The sequence below is a fragment of the Dendrobates tinctorius genome, unplaced genomic scaffold (genome assembly GCF_039654945.1).
Source record: "Dendrobates tinctorius isolate UK_male_01 unplaced genomic scaffold, ASM3965494v1 ptg000001l, whole genome shotgun sequence".
NCBI classification, from domain to species: domain Eukaryota; kingdom Metazoa; phylum Chordata; class Amphibia; order Anura; family Dendrobatidae; genus Dendrobates; species Dendrobates tinctorius.
Genome location: NW_027361669.1, coordinates 13,844,551 through 13,865,192, shown reverse-complemented (window position 1 = coordinate 13,865,192; position 20,642 = coordinate 13,844,551). Strand labels below are relative to the sequence as shown.

The following is a 20,642-nucleotide window of genomic DNA, read 5'->3' as shown; positions in this document are numbered from 1 at the left end:
AGAGCGAGGGAGGGGCGATGCAGTGTAGGCAGAGATGACGCCTCAAGCAGGTGACAGCGTTTCTTGGTCAGTTGGGAGTCTGCAGCACATGGTTGATTTCATGCTGCAGTGCCTGAGAAACGACCGCTGCATCGCTCACATTCTCAACACGGCTGATTATTGGGTGTACACCCTCCTAGATCCTCGCTACCGGGACAACTTACTAAGCCTCATAACACCGTTGAACCGGAAGCGTAAAATGCGGGTGTACCAAGAGACACTGGTGCATTCCATCATGTTCTCCATTCCACCCGAGAGCAGTGCTGCTAGTGCTTTACAAAGCAGCTCTGTGCGTCGAGGCAGTGGAGGAAGCTCTGCACAAAGAGGGAGCAGAGGCAGCACCTCAGCACAAGGAAAGACCAGTATGGCCCAAATGTGGCAAAGTTTTGTGTGCCCGCCACAAATGTCTACACCATCACAGACGGCAACGTTTCCGTCAGATGGTGACAGACTACATGTCTTGCCCTCTCAGTGTACTCCCAGATGGCTCTTCCCCCTACAAGTTTTGGGTCTCTAAGCTGGATACATGGCCAGAGCTTAGCCAGTATGCATTGGAGGTGCTGGCTTGCCCTGCTGCAAGTGTATTATCGGAACGCTTCTTTAGTGCCACAGGTGTTGTACTAACAGACCGTCGCACGCGACTATCCTCCGATAACGTTGACCGGCTTACTTTTCTGGAAATGAACAAGGCCTGGATCTCGCCGGAATTTGCCAGTCCTCTTCCAGAATAAATAATTGGTTGGCAACAGTATCCAGGTCTCCTGTTGTGTTCATGTTTCTACCACCTGAACTGTAATCCCTGGGCTCCAACACCGCCAGTTGTTGCTCAGAAGTGCCGTCTGCACAGAGAAAAACACAAGCTCCTGTGTTAGTGGGGTTCAGTAACGCCAGCTGCTCCCCTGCTGTGTGTCCGGCAATATCTCCTGCTCCCTCCACATTCACACTACAACTGATTTTAAACTTGCTCCAATTAGGCCTTAGCCTACTCCATGATTGACCCTGTGCTCCAACACCACCAGTTGTTGCTCAGAAGTATCATCAGCACAGAGAAAAACACTAGCTCCTGTGTTAGTGGGGTTCAGTAACGCCAGCTGCTCCCCTGCTGTGTGTCTGGCAATATCCCCTGCTTCCTCCACATTCACACTACAACTGATTTTAAACTTGCTCCAATTAGGCCTTAGCCTACTCCATGATTGACCCTGTGCTCCAACACCACCAGTTGTTGCTCAGAAGTGCCGTCAGCACAGAGAAAAACACTAGCTTCTGTGTTAGTGGGGTTCAGTAATGCCAGCTGCTCCCCTGCTGTGTATCCGGCAATATCTCCTGCTCCCTCCACATTCACACTACAACTGATTTTAAACTTGCTCCAATTAGGCCTTAGCCTACTCCATGATTGACCCTGTGCTCCAACACCGCCAGTTGTTGCTCAGAAGTGCCGTCAGCACAGAGAAAAACACTAGCTCCTGTGTTAGTGGGGTTCAGTAATGCCAGCTGCTCCCCTGCTGTGTGTCTGGCAATATCTCCTGCTCCCTCCACATTCACACTACAACTGATTTTAAACTTGCTCCAATTAGGCCTTAGCCTACTCCATGATTGACCCTGTGCTCCAACACCACCAGTTGTTGCTCAGAAGTGTCATCTGCACAGAGAAAAACACTAGCTCCTGTGTTAGTGGGGTTCAGTAACGCCAGCTGCTCCCCTGCTGTGTGTCTGGCAATATCTCCTGCTTCCTCCACATTCACACTACAACTGATTTTAAACTTGCTCCAATTAGGCCTTAGCCTACTCCATGATTGACCCTGTGCTCCAACACCACCAGTTGTTGCTCAGAAGTGCCGTCAGCACAGAGAAAAACACTAGCTCCTGTGTTAGTGGGGTTCAGTAATGCCAGCTGCTCCCCTGCTGTGTATCCGGCAATATCTCCTGCTCCCTCCACATTCACACTACAACTGATTTTAAACTTGCTCCAATTAGGCCTTAGCCTACTCCATGATTGACCCTGTGCTCCAACACCGCCAGTTGTTGCTCAGAAGTGCCGTCTGCACAGAGAAAAACACTAGCTCCTGTGTTAGTGGGGTTCAGTAACGCCAGCTGCTCCCCTGCTTTGTGTCTGGCAATATCTCCTGCTCGCTCCACAATCACACTACAACTGATTTTAAACTTGCTCCAATTAGGCCTTAGCCTACTCCATGATTGACCCTGTGCTCCAACACCGCCAGTTGTTGCTTAGAAGTGCCATCTGCACAGAGAAAAACACTAGCTCCTGTGTTAGTGGGGTTCAGTAACGCCAGCTGCTCCCCTGCTGTGTGTCCAGCAATATCTCCTGCTCCCTCCACATTCACACTACAACTGATTTTAAACTTGCTCCAATTAGGCCTCAGCCTACTCCATGATTGACCCTGGGCTCCAACACTGCCAGTTGTTGCTCAGAAGTGTCATCTGCACAGAGAAAAACACATGCTCCAGTGTTAGTGGGGTTCAGTAACATCAGCTGATCCCCTGCTGTGTGTCCGGCAATTTCGCCTGCTCTGTCCACATTCACACTACTCCAAACTTTAAACTTGCTCCAATTAGGCCTCTGGCTACACTCTGTTTCTCCTGTAATCCCTGGGCTCCAACACCGCCAGTTGCAGCTCAGAAGTGTCTTTGGCACAGGTACTCCCTCCTACCCAGCTTGGTTCCAGCACGCCAGCTGTTTCCGGGTAGTGTCAATGTCACTTTGGCACCAATACGTTGTCGTGTCGTGTTGCGGTCGGGTTAGCCGACTCTATGGTGCCTGCAGTTTAGGTGCTTCCTATGTGGGCTGCGGGATCTGGCAATAAAGGCTGGTTCCGTAGTGCCAATAAGACAAGCACCCCCAGTAGGACTGTGGGTTTCGGTAACTGCGGCCGGCTCGCGGCCTTGCAACTTTGTTTTTCATGGGTACCATCTGCTACCCATCTGGATTCCAGTACCGTCAGCTGGTTCTCGGCAGTGCCTTTGGCTTAGGTGCCTCCTTCTCGGTATCCGAGTTCCAGCGATGTCTGCTAGTCCTTGGTAGTGCTTTCTAGCACAGGTACCTCCTGCCTAGTCACCGAGTTCCAGTACCGTCAGCTGGTCCTCGGTAGTGCCATTGGCTCTTGTTCCTTCTGCTGCCCCTCCGGGTTCCAGCACCGTCAGCTGGTCCTCTGTAGTTCCATTAGCTCTTGCAGCTTCTGCTACCCATCCGGGTTCCAGTACCATCAGCTGGTCCTCGATAGTGCCATTGGCTCTTCTTCCTTCTGCTGCCTCTCCGGGTTCCAGCACCGTCAGCTGTTTCAGGGAAGTGTCAACGTCACTTTGGCACCAATACATTGTCCTGTCGAGTTGCGGTCGGGTTAGCCGACTCTATGGTGCCTGCAGTTTATGTGCTTCCTATGTGGGCTGCGGGTTCTGGCAATAAAGGCTGGTTTCATAGTGCCAATAGGACAAGCACCCCCTGTAGGACTGTTGGTTTCGGTAACTGCGGCCGGCTCGCGGCCTTGCAACTTTGCTTTTCATGGGTACCTTCTGCTGCCCCTCCGGGTTCCACCACCGTCAGCTGGTTCTCGGCAGTGCCTTTAGCTTAGGTGCCTCCATCTCGGTATCCGAGTTCCAGCAACGTCTGCTGGTCCTTGGTAGTGCTTTCTAGCACAGGTACCTCCTCCTTAGTAACCAGGTTCCAGTAACGTCAGCTGGTCCTCGGTAGTGCCATTGGCTCTTGTTCCTTCTGCTACCATCCGGGTTCCAGCACCGTCAGCTGGTCCTCGGTAGTTCCATTGCCTCTTGTTCCTTCTGCTGCCCCTCCGGGTTCCAGCACCGTCAGCTGGTTCTCGGCAGTGCCTTTGGCTTAGGTGCCTCCATCTCGGTATCTGAGTTCCAGCAACGTCTGCTAGTCCTTGGTAGTGCTTTCTAGCACAGGTACCTCCTGCTTAGTCACCGGGTTCCAGTACCGTCAGCTGGTCCTCGGTAGTGCCATTGGCTCTTGTTCCTTCTGCTGCCCCTCCGGGTTCCAGCACAGTCAGCTGTTTCAGGGAAGTGTCAACGTCACTTTAGCACCAATACATTGTCCTGTCGAGTTGCGGTCGGGTTAGCCGACTCTATGGTGCCTGCAGTTTAGGTGCTTCCTATGTGGGCTGTGGGTTCTGGCAATAAAGGCTGGTTCCGTAGTGCCAATAGGACAAGCACCCCCTGTAGGACTGTGGGTTTCGGTAACTGTGGCCGGCTCGCGGCCTTGCAACTTTGTTTTTCATGGGTACCTTCTGCTACCCCTCCGGGTTCCAGCACCGTCAGCGGGTTCTCGGCAGTGCCTTTGGCTTAGGTGCCTCCATCTCGGTATCCGAGTTCCAGCAACGTCTGCTGGTCCTTGGTAGTGCTTTCTAGCACATGTACCTCCTGCTTAGTAACCAGGTTCCAGTAACGTCAGCTGGTCCTCGGTAGTACCATTGGCTCTTGTTCCATCTGCTACCCCTCCAGGTTCTAGCACTGTCAGCTGATCCTCGGTAGTTTCATTGCCTCCTGTTCCTTCTGCTGCCCCTCCGGGTTCCAGCACCGTCAGCTGGTTCTCGGCAGTGCCTTTGGCTTAGGTGCCTCCATCTCGGTATCCGAGTTCCAGCAACGTCTGCTAGTTCTTGGTAGTGCTTTCTAGCACAGGTACCTCCTGCTTAGTAACTGGGTTCCAGTACAGTCAGCTGGTCCTCGGTAGTGCCATTGGCTCTTGTTCCTTCTGCTGCCCCTCCGGGTTCCAGCACCGTCAGCTGTTTCAGGGAAGTGTCAACGTCACTTTGGCACCAATACATTGTCCTGTCGTGTTGCGGTCGGGTTAGCCGACTCTATGGTGCCTGCAGTTTAGGTGCTTCCTATGTGGGCTGCGGGTTCTGGCACTCAAGGCTGGTTCCGTAGTGCCAATAGGACAAGCACCCCCTGTAGGACTGTGGGTTTCGGTAACTGCAGCTGGCTCGTGGCCTTGCAACTTTGTTTTTCATGGGTACCTTCTGCTACTCATCCAGGTTCCAGTACCGTCAGCTGGTTCTCGGCAGTGCCTTTGGCTTAGGTGCCTCCTTCTCGTTATCCGAGTTCCAGCAACGTCTGCTGGTCCTTGGTAGTGCTTTCTGGCACAGGTACCTCCTGCTTAGTATCCGGGTTCCAGTACCATCAGCTGGTCCTCGGTAGTGCCATTGGCTCTTGTTCCTTCTGCTGCCCCTCCGGGTTCCAGCACCGTCAGCTGGTCCTCGATAGTTCCATTGGCTCTTGTAGCTTCTGCTACCCATCCGGGTTCCAGTACCGTCAGCTGTTTCTTGGCAGTGCCTTTGGCTTAGGTGCCTCCTTCTCGGTATCCGAGTTCCAGCAACGTCTGCTAGTCCTTGGTAGTACTTTCTAGCACAGGTACCTCCTCCTTAGTAACTGTGTTCCAGCACCGTCAGCTGGTCCTCTGTAGTGCCATTGGCTCTTGTTCCTTCTGCTGCCCCTCCGGGTTCCAGCACCGTCAGCTGTTTCAGGGAAGTGTCAACGTCACTTTGGCACCAATACATTGTCCTGTCGTGTTGCGGTCGGGTTAGCCGACTCTATGGTGCCTGCAGTTTAGGTGCTTCCTATGTGGGCTGCGGGTTCTGGCAATAAAGGCTGGTTTCGTAGTGCCAATAGGACAAGCACCCCCTGTAGGACTGTTGGTTTTGGTAACTGCGGCCGGCTCGCGGCCTTGCAACGTTGCTTTTCATGGGTACCTTCTGCTGCCCCTCCGGGTTCCAGCACCGTCAGCTGGTTCTCGGCAGTGCCTTTAGCTTAGGTGCCTCCATCTCGGTATCCGAGTTCCAGCAACGTCTCCTGGTCCTTGGTAGTGCTTTCTAGCACTGGTACCTCCTGCTTAGTAACCAGGTTCCAGTAACGTCAGCTGGTCCTCGCTAGTGCCATTGGCTCTTGTTCCGTCTGCTACCCATCCGGGTTCCAGCACCATCAGCTGGTCCTCAGTAGTTCCATTGCCTCTTGTTCCTTCTGCTGCCCCTCCGGGTTCCAGCACCGTCAGCTGGTTCTCGGCAGTGCCTTTGGCTTAGGTGCCTCCATCTCGGTATCTGAGTTCCAGCAACGTCTGCTGGTCCTTGGTAGTGCTTTCTAGCACAGGTACCTCCTGCTTAGTCACCGGGTTCCAGTACCGTCAGCTGGTCCTCGGTAGTGCCATTGGCTCTTGTTCCTTCTGCTGCCCCTCCAACCCGGGGCAGCACCGTCAGCTGTTTCAGGGAAGTGTCAACGTCACTTTGGCACCAATACATTGTCCTGTCGAGTTGCGGTCGGGTTAGCCGACTCTATGGTGCCTGCAGTTTAGGTGCTTCCTATGTGGGCTGTGGGTTCTGGCAATAAAGGCTGGTTCCGTAGTGCCAATAGGACAAGCACCCCCTGTAGGACTGTGGGTTTCGGTAACTGTGGTCGGGTCGCGGCCTTGCAACTTTGTTTTTCATGGGTACCTTCTGCTACCCCTCCGGGTTCCAGCACCGTCAGCGGGTTCTTGGCAGTGCCTTTGGCTTAGGTGCCTCCATCTCGGTATCCGAGTTCCAGCAACGTCTGCTGGTCCTTGGTAGTGCTTTCTAGCACATGTACCTCCTGCTTAGTAACCAGGTTCCAGCAACGTCAGCTGGTCCTCGGTAGTGCCATTGGCTCTTGTTCCATCTGCTACCCCTCCAGGTTCTAGCACTGTCAGCTGATCCTCGGTAGTTTCATTGCCTCCTGTTCCTTCTGCTGCCCCTCCGGGTTCCAGCACCGTCAGCTGGTTCTCGGCAGTGCCTTTGGCTTAGGTGCCTCCATCTCGGTATCCGAGTTTCAGCAACGTCTGCTGGTCCTTGGTACTGCTTTCTAGCACAGGTACCTTCTGCTTAGTAACCGGGTTCCAGTACCGTCAGCTGGTCCTTGGTAGTGCCATTGGCTCTTGTTCCTTCTTTTACCCATCCGGGTTCCAGTACCGTCAGCTGGTTCTCGGCAGTTCCTCAGCCTTCTTGTACCTTCAGCTACATTTCCAATTTCAAACTTTTTGAAATGGTTTTTGGTAATCACTCTGGATCTCCCTGACGACGACCTTGAAGACCACCCCAAAGAAGACCAAAAAGATGACCTTGAAGAAGATGACCAAGAGGACAAAGAACATGAAGACAACACCAAGATAAAGAACAACAAGAGACAGAAGACCAAGAAGCAGAAGAACAAAAAGCAGAAGAACAAAAAGCAGAAGAACATTAAGCATAAGACTAAAAATCAGAGCAAAAGATATTATCTAAATTATAAGCAGAAGAAGACTAAGCAGTGTATGGGGGTGAGTCCGTTCCTCCTCGTGGTGCCCCTGGAAAATGCCTGCTGCTGCAGGCCAAACTGAACGCGGACAAATCCTGTTGTAAATCTTTTGTGACAGGCAGAACGGCTGGTGTAATCTTCAAACTTTTATAGATAACAACTACAGGAATTCCTGTCACAAATAAGAATATGATGAAGAAGAAGAATAGGAAGAAGATGAAGAAGTAGATTATGAAGAAGAAGAATAGTTGAATAAGAAGAATATGAAGAATGTAAAAAAAAAAGAATAATAGGAAGAAGGTGAAGAAGAAGATGAATAAGGTGAAGAAGAAGTTGATGAAAAAGATGCTGCTGCTGCTGAGGATCATGAAAGAGAAAGTGTGGGAGAAGTAAAAAAGAAGGTGAAGAGCATGGAAGTAGTGAAACATACATATCTGACAAAATATAAAAAAGGTTAACATAGTCAATATCTTTGTAACTCCGAACGTCTTAAAAAAAAAATTATTCCTGCTATTCCATTTGATTGGGCTAAACCTCTATGCCTTTAATGTCTCCTCCACCTCCCCCAATACATTCTACATTATTATTAGTTGTTTTTCTTCATGTAGAATTAACCTACAAGGAAAGAAAGGGTTTATTTTAATTCCGATATTTCTGTCCCATTGAGTTGCATTGGTTTCCGGTATTGGAATCGGCGATATCCGATACTTTTTGGGTATCGGTCTGATCCAATCTGATCAGATATTTCACGATATCGGAAGGTATCGCTCAACACTACAAATAACTTATCTGAAAGATGCAGGACAAAGCAGGAGGCAAGCAGACTTCCTAAATGCTCAGGAAGAAAACCAAATCACCGGCAACAACTGAGGGAAGGTTGCTCACTTAAACCACTCCAGTCTGTAACACCTGACCTCCAATCATCCTCCTCAGGTGATTGACTTCTGTCAGCCAGACCAGCTCCATTACCACCAGCAACCACCAGAGGGAGCCCTAACTCAGAAGCCAGGTCAAAAGTGTTCACAACAGGCTCCTTTTGCATCAATTACTGCATCAATGCAGCGTGGCATAGAGGAGATCAGCCTGTGGCACTGCTACGGTGTTATGGAAGCCCAGGTTGCTTTGATAGCAGCCTTCAGCTCATCTGCATTGTTGGGTCTGGTGTCTCTCATCTTCCTCTTGACAATACCCCATAGAGTTAAGATCAGGCGACTTTGCTGGCCAATCAAGCACAGTGATACTGTTGTTTTTAAACCAGATATTGGTACTTTGGGCAGTGTGGACAGGTGCCAATTCCTGCTGGAGAATGAAATTTCCATCTCCAAAAAGCTTGTCAGCAGAGGGAAGCATGAAGTGCTCTAAAATTTCCTGGTAGACGGCTGCACTGACTTTGGTCTTGATAAAACACAGTGGACCTACACCAGCAGATGACATAGCTCCCCAAACCATCGTTGATTGTGGAAACTTCACACTGGACCTCAAGCAGCTTGGATTGTCTGTCTCTCCACTCTTCCTCTAGACTCGGACCTTGATTTCCAAGGTCTAATGGTGGAATACATTGTAAATGTACTTAGAGGTCTCTATTTCTCATGTTGTGTTATTGGAAAAAAAGTTATCTTCTATCTTGGAAATGATTGCATGGGGTTTGACTGCTGGGACTGTGAAACAGGACTACAGAGCCGCATTCTGAATAGAATGGAGGTATGCATGCTCAACCTCTGCTCCATAGATTGTCTATGGGACTGCCAGTGAAAGCTGAGCTCTGTACTGTGTACTCTGTACTAGCAGAGGCAGGATGGAGGTGGCCGGGGCCCTGGACGTATAGGCCGCAGCCGCGGGCTGGGGCTGGGCAGCAGCGGCCACGGGTGATGGCAGGCAGGCCACAGCCGCAGGCTGAAGTCAGGCAGCGGCGGCTGCGGGTGGCAGCGGACAGGCCGCGGCCGCGAGCTGGAGACAGGCAGTAGCGGCAGCGGACAGACCGCGACTGCGGGCTGAAGTCATGCAGTGGCGGCCGTGGGCGGCAGCGGACAGGCCGTGACCTGGGCTGGAATCGGGTAGTGGCAGCCGCGGGTGGCAGTGGACACTCCGCGACTGTGGGCTGGAGTGACGGGAGCGGGAGTCCGGTCGTTTGGTCGGCGTCCCTCGGCTGGGCTGCTTGGTGCTGTCTCCTCCCTGACCATGGTGAGTCCCCTTCCAGTCTCTCTGGTCATTGCTCACTCCTTCTGGCTCTGGCACTCTGGCGCCACCTAGGCTTCCTGCTCCTTCTCTCCTGTTCTGTCGAGTGCCCCCTGCTGGTGTTCTCAGCTCCTTTTATATCTGCTCTGCCCCCACTCCTTCTAGAACTGTCTCCGGTCCGTCCTCTAATTATGTCCCCGGGAAACAGTCTCCCTAGGAACCTTGGTGACAGTCTCCTTGGCTCAGGTCCAGTTACACAGCAGGGACTCTCCCTCCTACACGATGTATAGGAGACAACATGTTTGTTTTGGAATAACTGTTTACGTACACCAATAGAAATGCACATATACTATAACCACTTATATAGTTACATCGCAGTTATATATGATGTGCATAATTTTATGCACAGTACTTGTGGCATATCCCTTTGAACAACTGCAAACTATTTCAGACAAAATAGGCAAAAATTAAGGAAATGCCAGATATTTAAAAAATAGTAAACCTTTATCAAATTTCATAATTGGTGTCATCACTATGGGTGGAGGAGATAAGTGTCATCACAATAGATAGGTTACCACAGACCACACTTCCTTAGCATGCAAGAGACCTAACTTTTTGCACTTTACCTCTAAAATGGTTGTAATAAAGTAAATGCACCTTGAGTTGTGTGATCTGGGCATGCAATTGAGCATTAGGCATATAGTTGTTACTTTCCGGTAATTTTTATTAAAATTTCTCACATATTAATTAAAACTTACATGAAATGTGTAAATTACAACCAACATATTGTGATCACGTGTATACCTTCTCTCTCTTGGAAATGACACTTTTATACCATGTGGATAATTTTATTTTTTGTTACATAATCTTGTACAGATTGGTATTTTATACTTAGTTGGCATTACCTCCTTTTTTGCCATTTTTTCTGTACTTTCAGGTGCTACATGGAAGAGACAAAGCTTTCTATGACCCCAATCCATATTGTGATCAACTCACTTATATATTTTTATTACTTTTTTCAGTCCTTGAAATATTGTGAGGCAGTACACCTGTGGATGAATAAAACGGATTTAATAACCGCACAATCTACAGAGTAAGCCGATATCTTGAGTCTTACCTGCATGGAAGGAACTTCTTCTATCAATTCATAATTTAGCTGCTGGTAATACACCACAACCTTTACTACGTTGTCTCTAACAAAAAGAAAGCACAATTATTTTAGACATCCCTTTTTTGTGTACCTTTTGAGGTGAAACTGATAATAACTTCTGAAAGGTGCATTGTCAATAGGATAGTGTCATATCACTGGTGGTTTCAGCAATACATTTCTAAAGCAGTTGCTTTATTGGAAACACACACTTTCTTTTTGTATTGTCTGTCCAGAGCACATATGTCAAACTCTGGTCCGGGGCCAAATCTGGTCCACAAGGTGAGTATATTTGGCCTGCAATGCCAGGCAAGTCCCCCAAATATACTTGACCATGATGCAGGGCGCATCCCCTGCCTGTCTTCACACTTTCAACTATATCAGCATGCTAAAGGCTGATACAGTTGAAAGCAATGATAGAGGAGGGAGAGTCAGCTGGCACACTCTCTGCCCCTCTGCATCTGACATCTCGGTGCAGCGGGTGCGATGACGTCATTACTGCGCACCCACTGTACTGAGATGTGCAGAGGATCTGAAGACATCATGAAGAGACCGGATCAGAAGAGGAACAGGCAGGGGCGAGTATTTTTTTTTTTTGCATGGAGCCTATTATACTGTATGGAACACTATGTGTGGCCATTATACTGTATGGAGCACTATGTGGGGCCATTATACTGTATGGAATACTATGTGGGCCCATTATACTCTATGGAGCTCTATGTGAGCCCATTACATTGTATGGAGTACTATGTGGGGCACATTATACTGTATTGAATATTATGTGTGGCCATTATACTGTATGGAGAACTATGTGGGCCATTATATTGTATGGAGCCATATGTGGGGCCATAAGACTGCATGAAGTATTAAATGGGCTCGTTATATTGTATGGAGGACTAAGTGGGGCACATTGTACTGTATGGAGAACAATGCGGGGCCCTTTATACTGTATGGAGCACTATGTGAGACCATTATTCTGGATGGAGCACTATTTGAGGTCATTATACTGTACAGAGGACTATGTGGGGCTATTGTACTGTATTAAGCACTATGTGAGGCCATTATACTGTATGGAGCACTTTATATGGCCATAATACTGCATGGAGCACTATGTGGGGCCATAATACTGTATGGATGGTAATACAGGGCCCTGTTATACTGTATGAAGGACTATATGGAGCCAATTATACTGTATGGAGCAATTTTTGTGGCCATTATACTGTATGGAGGTCTGTGTGGGGATTACAGTTGGAAAATAATACTGTGATGGGGTTTTTTATCCAGGGGTATATTGAGGATTTTTAACCCACAGGTACTACACAGAATTTGATAGCATTGGTCGTCATATTGAATTCAATAGTGTTGAGCACAAGTGCTCACTATTCGAGTTTGCATTGGGTGTTTGGGTAAGCATCGAGGGTGCTGAAGTGAAATGTTTGAGTGCCCGCCCCACATGTTTAATGGCTGTTAGCCAAAAAAATATTCTGGGATTGCTTGTGTATGGCAATACAATGCACACCAGAGCAACCGATGCAAACTCGAATAGTGAGCACTCAACACTAATTGTCATATTGTCATCATTTTTTTTACTTTTGAAAAAACCCAACCATAAGCCCAAACCTAACCACTAGCCCAACCCTAACCCCTAGCCCAACCTTAACCTTATATTTTTTGGCTCAACACTAACCCTTATCCCAACACTAGCCCTTAGCCTAACCCTAACCTCAAACCTAACTCTTAGCCCAGCCTTAACCCCAACGCTAACCGTTCGTCCATCCCTACCCCTTAGTCCAACACTAACCCAAATTTTAACCATAATCCTAATGGCAAGGAATGATAAAATTAAAAATTATAATATAAAAAATATTCGACTAAAATGATTACACAGGGAAGGGGTGATTTACCAACTATTGGCATTTGATCACTATGATCAAAAGGAACTAATGGGAAAAATCTCTGCTGTTGCTGGGTGATGGCCGGCAGATCTCGGTGGGTGCATGTGCTCAACACAAGTCATCATTTCGTTTTTGTTTTTTTTTAACTTTTGAAAAAACTCAACCCTTAGCCCAACCCTAACCTTTAGCCCAACCCTAAATCTTAGCCCAACACTAACCCTTAGCCTAACCCTAAGCCCAAACTAACCCTTGCCCCTTCCCTTACCCTTAGTCCAACACTAACACTTTGCCCAACCCTATCCCCAATCCTAACCCTAATGACAAAGAATTTAAAAAAATAAAAGTGCCCTCTAAAAAGATAAGAAACCCATCTCCCACTGAGAACATAAGCCCAATGTACATGTATATTGTGGAGTTTAAATGAACAGATGTTGGTTGGGCAAAGTTCCTTTACTATAATGGTTTATCAAAGCCTCCCAACAGAATAGTATAGTCATCAACAAATCCTTTGCCCTTCGATGATATGGGATGATTAGCCAGTAAAGCTGGCAAGTGATCTTCAAAAAACTGTAACATTTTAAACAGTGGATAGTCACGTAAAATAGATTATAACAAAACTTATATATTAACATAATATACACAAATTCAGCTTTATTTGCAGATTATTTATTATGGGAACTACATTGAGAAGAACTTACTGGGTTTAATAAAATAAGTCAGAGTTGGTTTAGGACTCCGGGTACAGTAAATAGACGTCTAGAGAAGTTTTAATATATTTCTTCTAGAAAAAATAAATACATACACTTTTGCCATTTAGTGTCATAATATTGACAACCATTTTAGTGTATGTAAAGTTCATGATATCCTTTGAATATGTCACAATGTACAAACATATCCATCTGACATAGCTAACAAATATGATAAAGGCCAAAGTTAATTAAAATATTCTGTATGAATAGATGATTTCAAAGAGGGATGGGCACATAGTTGACATTGTATGGAGTAACTTTATAAGTTTATATTTTCCTTTCTTCCGACAGTCCATCTAGCTCTCAAAGTGCAACCCAGTATGTGTGAGTGAAAACATCTTCCCTGTCCTAGAAATGATTAATGTTTGCTGACTTCAATAAGTATCTGTTTTGCAAACAACCTTTTGTTACTCTGCCCTTGCCAGATGTTTATATTAATAAATTGTATTTAGTCTTAACATTTCATAGGGAGACAGTTTATAAATCTATCAGTAGTTATGCTGTTCTGTATTTTCAACCAAATTTGCTTCTTGGATTGATGTCTGTTATTGCATATTCTCATATTGTATGGGAAAAATAGGTCACAGAGTAATACAATCTGGACAGAGCCACTTATTTTAGGAAAACACAGAGTTTTATTACAATCAAGTTTACATGGTTTGTCAAGGTTATTGTTTGAAAATATGGTAACTGTTTTAGTGTTAAAACACTCTGTGACTGAGGGGATTGAGAATGAAGATAGAAGAATGTACAGTTTGTGTTCCTGTGTTACATAAGGAAATTAGATGACACAATGTCCATTGGGTCATTAGCTAAAATTGTGTTCTGCCATATCTCAACTCTGAATTCATACAGCTTTATTCCGTAGAAAATAATGTAACAACTGCATAAGACACCACAAAGTTGCCACATCAGAAAAGTGTTCTTCTAGCATAAATTTGTCATCAACTGTTGAAAAACTCGCAGTCTTGCCTATACAGTGGACATTGTAACAGGAGATATTGCAATGGGTGTAAAACAACACTGCTAAAATGCCAGGCTTTTGTCATGTAAAAAAATAATACCAAGAAGAATCATTTCAGGACTTTGTTCACCTTCAATCTCACCCAATCTGTACTATTCAATTGAGAAACAAACTGATTTTTTTGGGGTGTAAAAAAAGCCAATACTTTGTTGAAGTAACCTTCGAATTTGTGACAGCTCTTCAGGTCAACCCATAGATTTTCAATTGTCCGGACTCTTTGTGCGCCATTCCAAAAGTCTGATCTTCTAGCAAAGTCATTCTTTTGTTGATTTTAGAGGTTTACTTATGGTCATTGTTGGGTTAAAAGGTGAAATTCTACTTCATCTTCTGGTTTCTAAACAAAGGCCTGAATGTTTGTTGCAAGATTGACTGATATTTTGAAGTGTTTATAATTATTGTTATTATTTGTTATTATAGCACCATTTACTCCATTGCACCATTTACTCCATAGCACTTTACATGTGAAAAGAGGTATACATATTAAAAAAACAGTACAATAGCCTTGAACAAAACAAGTCATCGACTGGCACTGGAGGAAAGAGGACCCTGCTCATAAGGGCTCACAGTCTACAAGGAATGGATGAGGATACAGTAGGTGAGGGTAGAGGTGGTCGTGCTGCTGCAAGGAGGCTTACTGCAAGTTGTAGGCTTGTTAAAAGAGATAGGTCTTCAAGTTCCTTTTGAAGGTTTACATGGGACACGAGAGTCTGATATGTTGGGGTAGAGAGTTCCAAAGTGTGGGGGGTGCACGGGAAAAATCTTATATGTGATTGGAGGAAGAGGAGATAACAGGGGAATAAAGAAGGAGATCTTGTGAGGATCGGAGGTTGTGTGCAGGTAAGTACAGGACAATAGGTCACAGATGTATGGAGGAGACAGGTTGCGGATGGTTTTGTATGCCATGGTTAGGGATTTAAACTGGAGTCTCTCTTCAATGGGGAGCCAGTGAAGAGATCAACAGAAAGGTGAGGCCGGGGAATAGTGTGAGGACAGGTAGATTACTCAGGAAGAAGAATTTAGGATAGAATGGAGGGGCACAAGAGTGTTAGAGGGAAGGCCACAGAGCAGGAGGCTGCAGTAGTCGAGACGGGAGATGATAAGGGTATGCACTAGTGTTTTTGCAGATTCTTGATTTAGGATTGAAGGAGAGATGAGAGTCAAGGGTTACCACGAGGCAGCGAGCTTGCAGGACTGGAGAGTGTGAGCGGCCTTTGAATTTGATGGATAAGTTTGTTGGGGGGGTTGAGTGAGATGGGGGAAAGATTATGTATTCAGTTTTATCTATGCTAAGTTTTAGAAATTTAGCAGAGAAGAAGAAGAAAATAGAGGATATACATTGTGGGATTCTGGTTGGTAAGGAGAGGATATCAGGTCCAGAGTGGTAGATCTGTATGTGTCATCAGAAAAGAGATGATACTGAAAGCTGTGGGACTCTATGAGCTGTCCCAGGCCGAAGGTGTAATTCCATCCACCTTGATTAAAACAGCTTTCACCATGCTTTATTTAGGGAATGGTATTATTTTGGTTATGCGTAATTTTGGCTTTATGCCAAACATACCCTTTGGAATTATGGTCACAAAGTTGAACCTTGGTCTCATAAGTCTGTAACACGTTTTCCCACATGCTTTTGGCAAATGTGATGTAAATGTTTGCAAAATATAGCCCGGTTTAGATGTTGCTCTTTGAAAAGAAAGACTTTCGTCTTGCCGCACTACCTAACATGCCAGACATTTGAAGAATTTGGGAGGTTGTTATTTGTACTATACAACTAATACTTGCTAGAAATTCAAGCAGCTCCTTTAATGTTGCTGTAGGCCTCTGGGCAGCCTCCCAGACCAATTTATCTCCTGTCTTTTCATCAATTGTTGAGAAATGTCCAGTTTAGGTAATTTCACTGTTGTGACAAGTTTAAGCCACTTTTTCATGACTGTTTTCACAATATTCAGTTGTATAGCTAATGCCTTTAAAAAATGTGTACCATTATTTTGACAGCTTTTAGCAATGGGATTCCTTTGATTTTTGTAAGCTTTTTATGGACCATGGCTTTTGCTGTAAAATGCAACTAAGAAATTATCAGGAAAATCCTAAAGAACAGCTAAAATGTATATGGAAATAATTAGAATCACTTTAAATTATGCCAGCTGTATGCTGACTACTATTTAAATATGATTGACTAATTCTGAACACAACCACATCCCCAATTATAAGAGGGTGTTCACAATTATGCAACCACATTATTTTAGTTTTTAGTTTTGTTATTTATTTTACCCTCAAAATTATTTCAGCTTGTTTCCCAATGAATTTGTACCAATTATGGGTGACATTTAACATAGTTCTGAAATGATTCTTCTCATTGTGATTTTTTTCATGACAAAAGCCTGGCATTTTAACACGGACGTGTAGACTTTTTATATCTACTGTATGTAAGTGTAGTATGACTAAATGGAACAATATATTAAAGGATGTTTTTTAGGCTTACCTTATAGTTTCTATGTTTTGATACCCTCTTTTACTTTGTAGACGCTTTGACAAGGGGTCCTAATAAAATATTAAGCTTCATTTTACATATATATAATAGCAAATGTTATGACAAATACAAAAGTAGTTAGTTCTTATAAACTATAATATTTTAAACTATATTAAGGATAAAGAGATATTTACCAGACCTGCTGTCTATGCCTTTTTAAGATCTTTTCCACAATGTCTCAGGATATAATTAAACGGGTTGTCCACTACTAGGACAACCCCTTCTTAAACTAAATGTTATGCCCCGATAACACAATACAGCCTATACTCACCTACGGTGCTGGCGCCGTTCCCGCAGTGTCAGCACTTGCTCTCCCTGGGGCTGTGATTCGGTGTTGGGACATGTGACGCTGGCGCCCAATCAGCGCTAGCATCACTGTCTTAAATTTCTGACAAACTGAGCATGAGGAGGAAGCCAGGGCTACAACTGATCCAGCTTCTTTTAAATATCATTTCATCTTCAACTTGCTTAACTGTTCGCAATAATAGCAATTTTGACCAGGGGTGCCCAATCTTTTACATGGCACTGTAACTATATATTTTGCCATATTGTCATGCTTCTTTTTAACTCCTTCATGACCTATGACATATACTTATGTCATAAGTCGTGTCTCTGCATTCCATGTGGGTTCTGGCGCTGAGATCACATGTTTTTCGGCGCATGAGAGCTGACATGTGCCCCTAACAGCTGCTGGAGGCATCGTGATCCCCCCGCAGATGTTAATATGTTAGATGCCGCTGTCAAGCTCCAACAGCAGAATTTAACATGGTCGCATCAGAAGTGTGTCACTAATCCTGCCCATGGATGCCCCTTGTTACACGATGACGGGGCGTTAATAAGTTGACATGACATCCCGGGGTCTCAAGGAGACCCCTGTTATTATCGTTGCCAACTGTTATGAGCGGAGTATCACTGCGTCATGTCTCCTGTGGAGACTATTGAAGCAAGTGAAAAGCAGATAAAAAAGGTTTTTTAAAAAAATAGAAGTTCAAATCACCCACCCTTTTGCCCCATTCAAAATAAAACAATTAAAAAAAAATATATACATATTTGGTATTGCCATTTTCAGAAACTCCCGGTCTATGAAAATATAAAAAGAATGAATCCAATCAGTAAACGGTGTAATGAGCAGACACAAAGGCAGCAGCACTCACCTGCCCAGATCTTGGAACAAATGCACTACAGGGTGCAGCCAGACCATAAAGCAAGATGTTAGAAACACAGGCGCAAAATACCAGATCAACAGCCACTCTCCACCTACCCATTCCTGAAGGGGGTGACTGCCCAGTATGCAATTGCCCTGTAGTGCATTTGTTCCAAGATCTGGGCAGGTAAGTGTTGCTGCCTTTTGTCTGCAGTTTAAATTGAATTTTTGGAGACTTTGAGTCTTCTTTAGTGGATTTGCTAATTAGTTTATTGTAAGGACTCTTAAGCTTGGCGTGGGTTATGAGCGTACGTATTTTGGCCAAAATATCAACTAATACCTCACTATTTTTGTATTATTTGCACTATATTTTTCGGATGGCAGCCAAGCCTAAGCATGTCGGGTCTCGCATGAGGGGTGTTCACACTGATGCAGTGAGAGTGTGCTGGCCAGCCCGCCTAATCGAAAAGTAGGGGCGTGACTAATAGGCTGTGAACCAGACACTATGCAGTACCCTTGTGTGAACAACCCCCTATGCGGGCCTTTAATGTGCAATTGTATACAGGGAAGTCCCCCCTCCAGGAATGAGTAGGTGGAGAGAGGCTGTTGATCTGGTATTTTGCACCTGTGTTGCTAGCATCTTGCTTTATGGGCTGGCTGCACCCTGTAGTTCATTTGTTCCAAGATCTGGGCTGGTAAGTGTTGCTGCCTTTTGTCTGCTGTTTAAATTGAATTTTTGGAGACTTTGAGTCTTCTTTAGTGGCTTTGATAATTAGTTTAGTGAAGGGACTCGTAAGTGTGGGGACCCTTGGCGTGGGTTACGAGCTCACGTATTTTGGCCAAAATATCAACTAATACCTCGCTATTTTTGTATTTTTTGCACTATATTTTTCGGGGTGCAGCCAAGCCTAAACATGTCGGGTCTCGCATAAGGGGTGTTCACACTGATGCATTGAGAGTGTGCTGGCCAGCCCGCCTAATCGAAAAGTAGGGGCGTGACTAATAGACTGAGAACCAGACACTATGTGGTACCCTTGTGTGAACAACGCCCTATGAGGGCCTTTATTGTGCAATTGTATACTGGGCAGTCACCCCCCTCTGGAATTGGTAGGTGGCTGTTGATCTGGTATTTTGTACTTGTGTTGCTAACATCTTGCTTTATGGGCTGGCTGCACCCTGTAGTGCATTTGTTCCAAGATCTGGGCTGGTAAGTGTTGCTGCCTTTTTGTCTGCTGTTTAAATTGAATTTTTGGAGACTTTGAGTCTTCTTTAGTGGCTTTGCTAATTAGTTTAGTGAAGGGACTCGTAAGTGTGGGGACCCTTGGCGTGGGTTACAAGCTTACGTATTTTGGCCAAAATATCAACTAATACCTCGCTATTTTTGTATTTTTTGCACTATATTTTTCGGGGTGCAGCCAAGCCTAAACATGTCGGGTCTCGCATGAGGGGTGTTCACACTGATGCATTGAGAGTGTGCTGGCCAGCCCGCCTAATCGAAAAGTAGGGGCATGACTAATAGGCTGAGAACCAGACACTATGTGGTACCCTTGTGTGAACAACGCCCTATGCGGGCCTTTATTGTGCAATTGTATGCTGGGCAGTCACCCCCCCTCTGGAATGGGTAGGTGGCTGTTGATCTGGTATTTTGTACTTGTGTTGCTAACATCTTGCTTTATGGGCTGGCTGCACCCTGTAGTGCATTTGTTCCAAGATCTGGGCTGGTAAGTGTTGCTGACTTTTTGTCTGCTGTTTAAATTGAATTTTTGGAGACTTTGAGTCTTCTTTAGTGGCTTTGCTAATTAGTTTAAACGGTGTAATGAGAAAAAAATCAAAATGCCAGAATTACGGTTTTTTGGTTGCCGCAACATTGCAATAAAATGCAGTAACGGCGGATATCTACACCAAAATGGTAACATTAAATTGTCAGCTCAGCACACAAAAAATAAGCCCTCACCCAGCCCCAGAAAAATGGAGACGTTGTGGTTCTTGGAAAATGGTGCCATTTTTTTTTTTACAAACTTCAGATTTTTTGATTTTTTTTGCCACTTAAATAAAAAATAGCCTATACAATTTTGATATCTTCGAACCCGTAATGCCCTGGAGAATCAGAATGGCAGGTCAGTTCTAGCATTTAGTGAACATGGTAAAAAAAAAGCCAAAAACTATTGTGGAATTGTATTTTTTTTTTTTGCAACTTCACTGCACTTTGAATTGTTTTCCATTTTCCAGTACACTCTATGGTAAAAACAATGGTGTATTTAAAAAGTACAACTAGTTCCACAAAAAACAATCCCTCACATGGCCATATTAACAAAAAAATAAAAAGCTATAGCTCTGAGTAGAAGGAGAGCCAAAAACAAAATTGCAAAAATGGAAAAACCCAAGATTTTTTTAATTCATACTTAGTTTACACTTGTCTATGTTTTTTTCTCTGATATTCTTAATATCCCATGCAAAAATCCTTTATAAAAATGGCAAAAAAAATTAAACTAATAGTAGATTGTATTTTGAAAAAAAACAAACAAACAAAATGTTACGATTCCTAGTAGATGCTACAAAACACATGACTGAAACTTATTTTACCCCCCAAAGAAACCTTAATTAAAAACCTTATTAAAGGGAATCTGTCACCTAATTTTTGGCCTATGAGCTGTGGCCACAGCCATCAGG

General features: G+C 45.1%; 1 protein-coding gene across 1 annotated transcript in view; it reads right to left on the bottom strand.

Moving 5' to 3' along the window:
• The window catches only part of LOC141069483 (epithelial sodium channel subunit alpha-like), an 80,865-nt gene that overhangs the window by 8,141 nt on the left and 52,082 nt on the right, over positions 1 to 20,642 (bottom strand). The window contains exons 8-9 of the mRNA XM_073560792.1: positions 16,781 to 16,839; positions 10,604 to 10,679 (exon numbers count right to left, since the gene is read on the bottom strand). Of these exons, the coding sequence (XP_073416893.1) occupies positions 10,604 to 10,679; positions 16,781 to 16,839 (135 nt within the window). The remainder of the gene's footprint in view (positions 1 to 10,603; positions 10,680 to 16,780; positions 16,840 to 20,642) is intronic.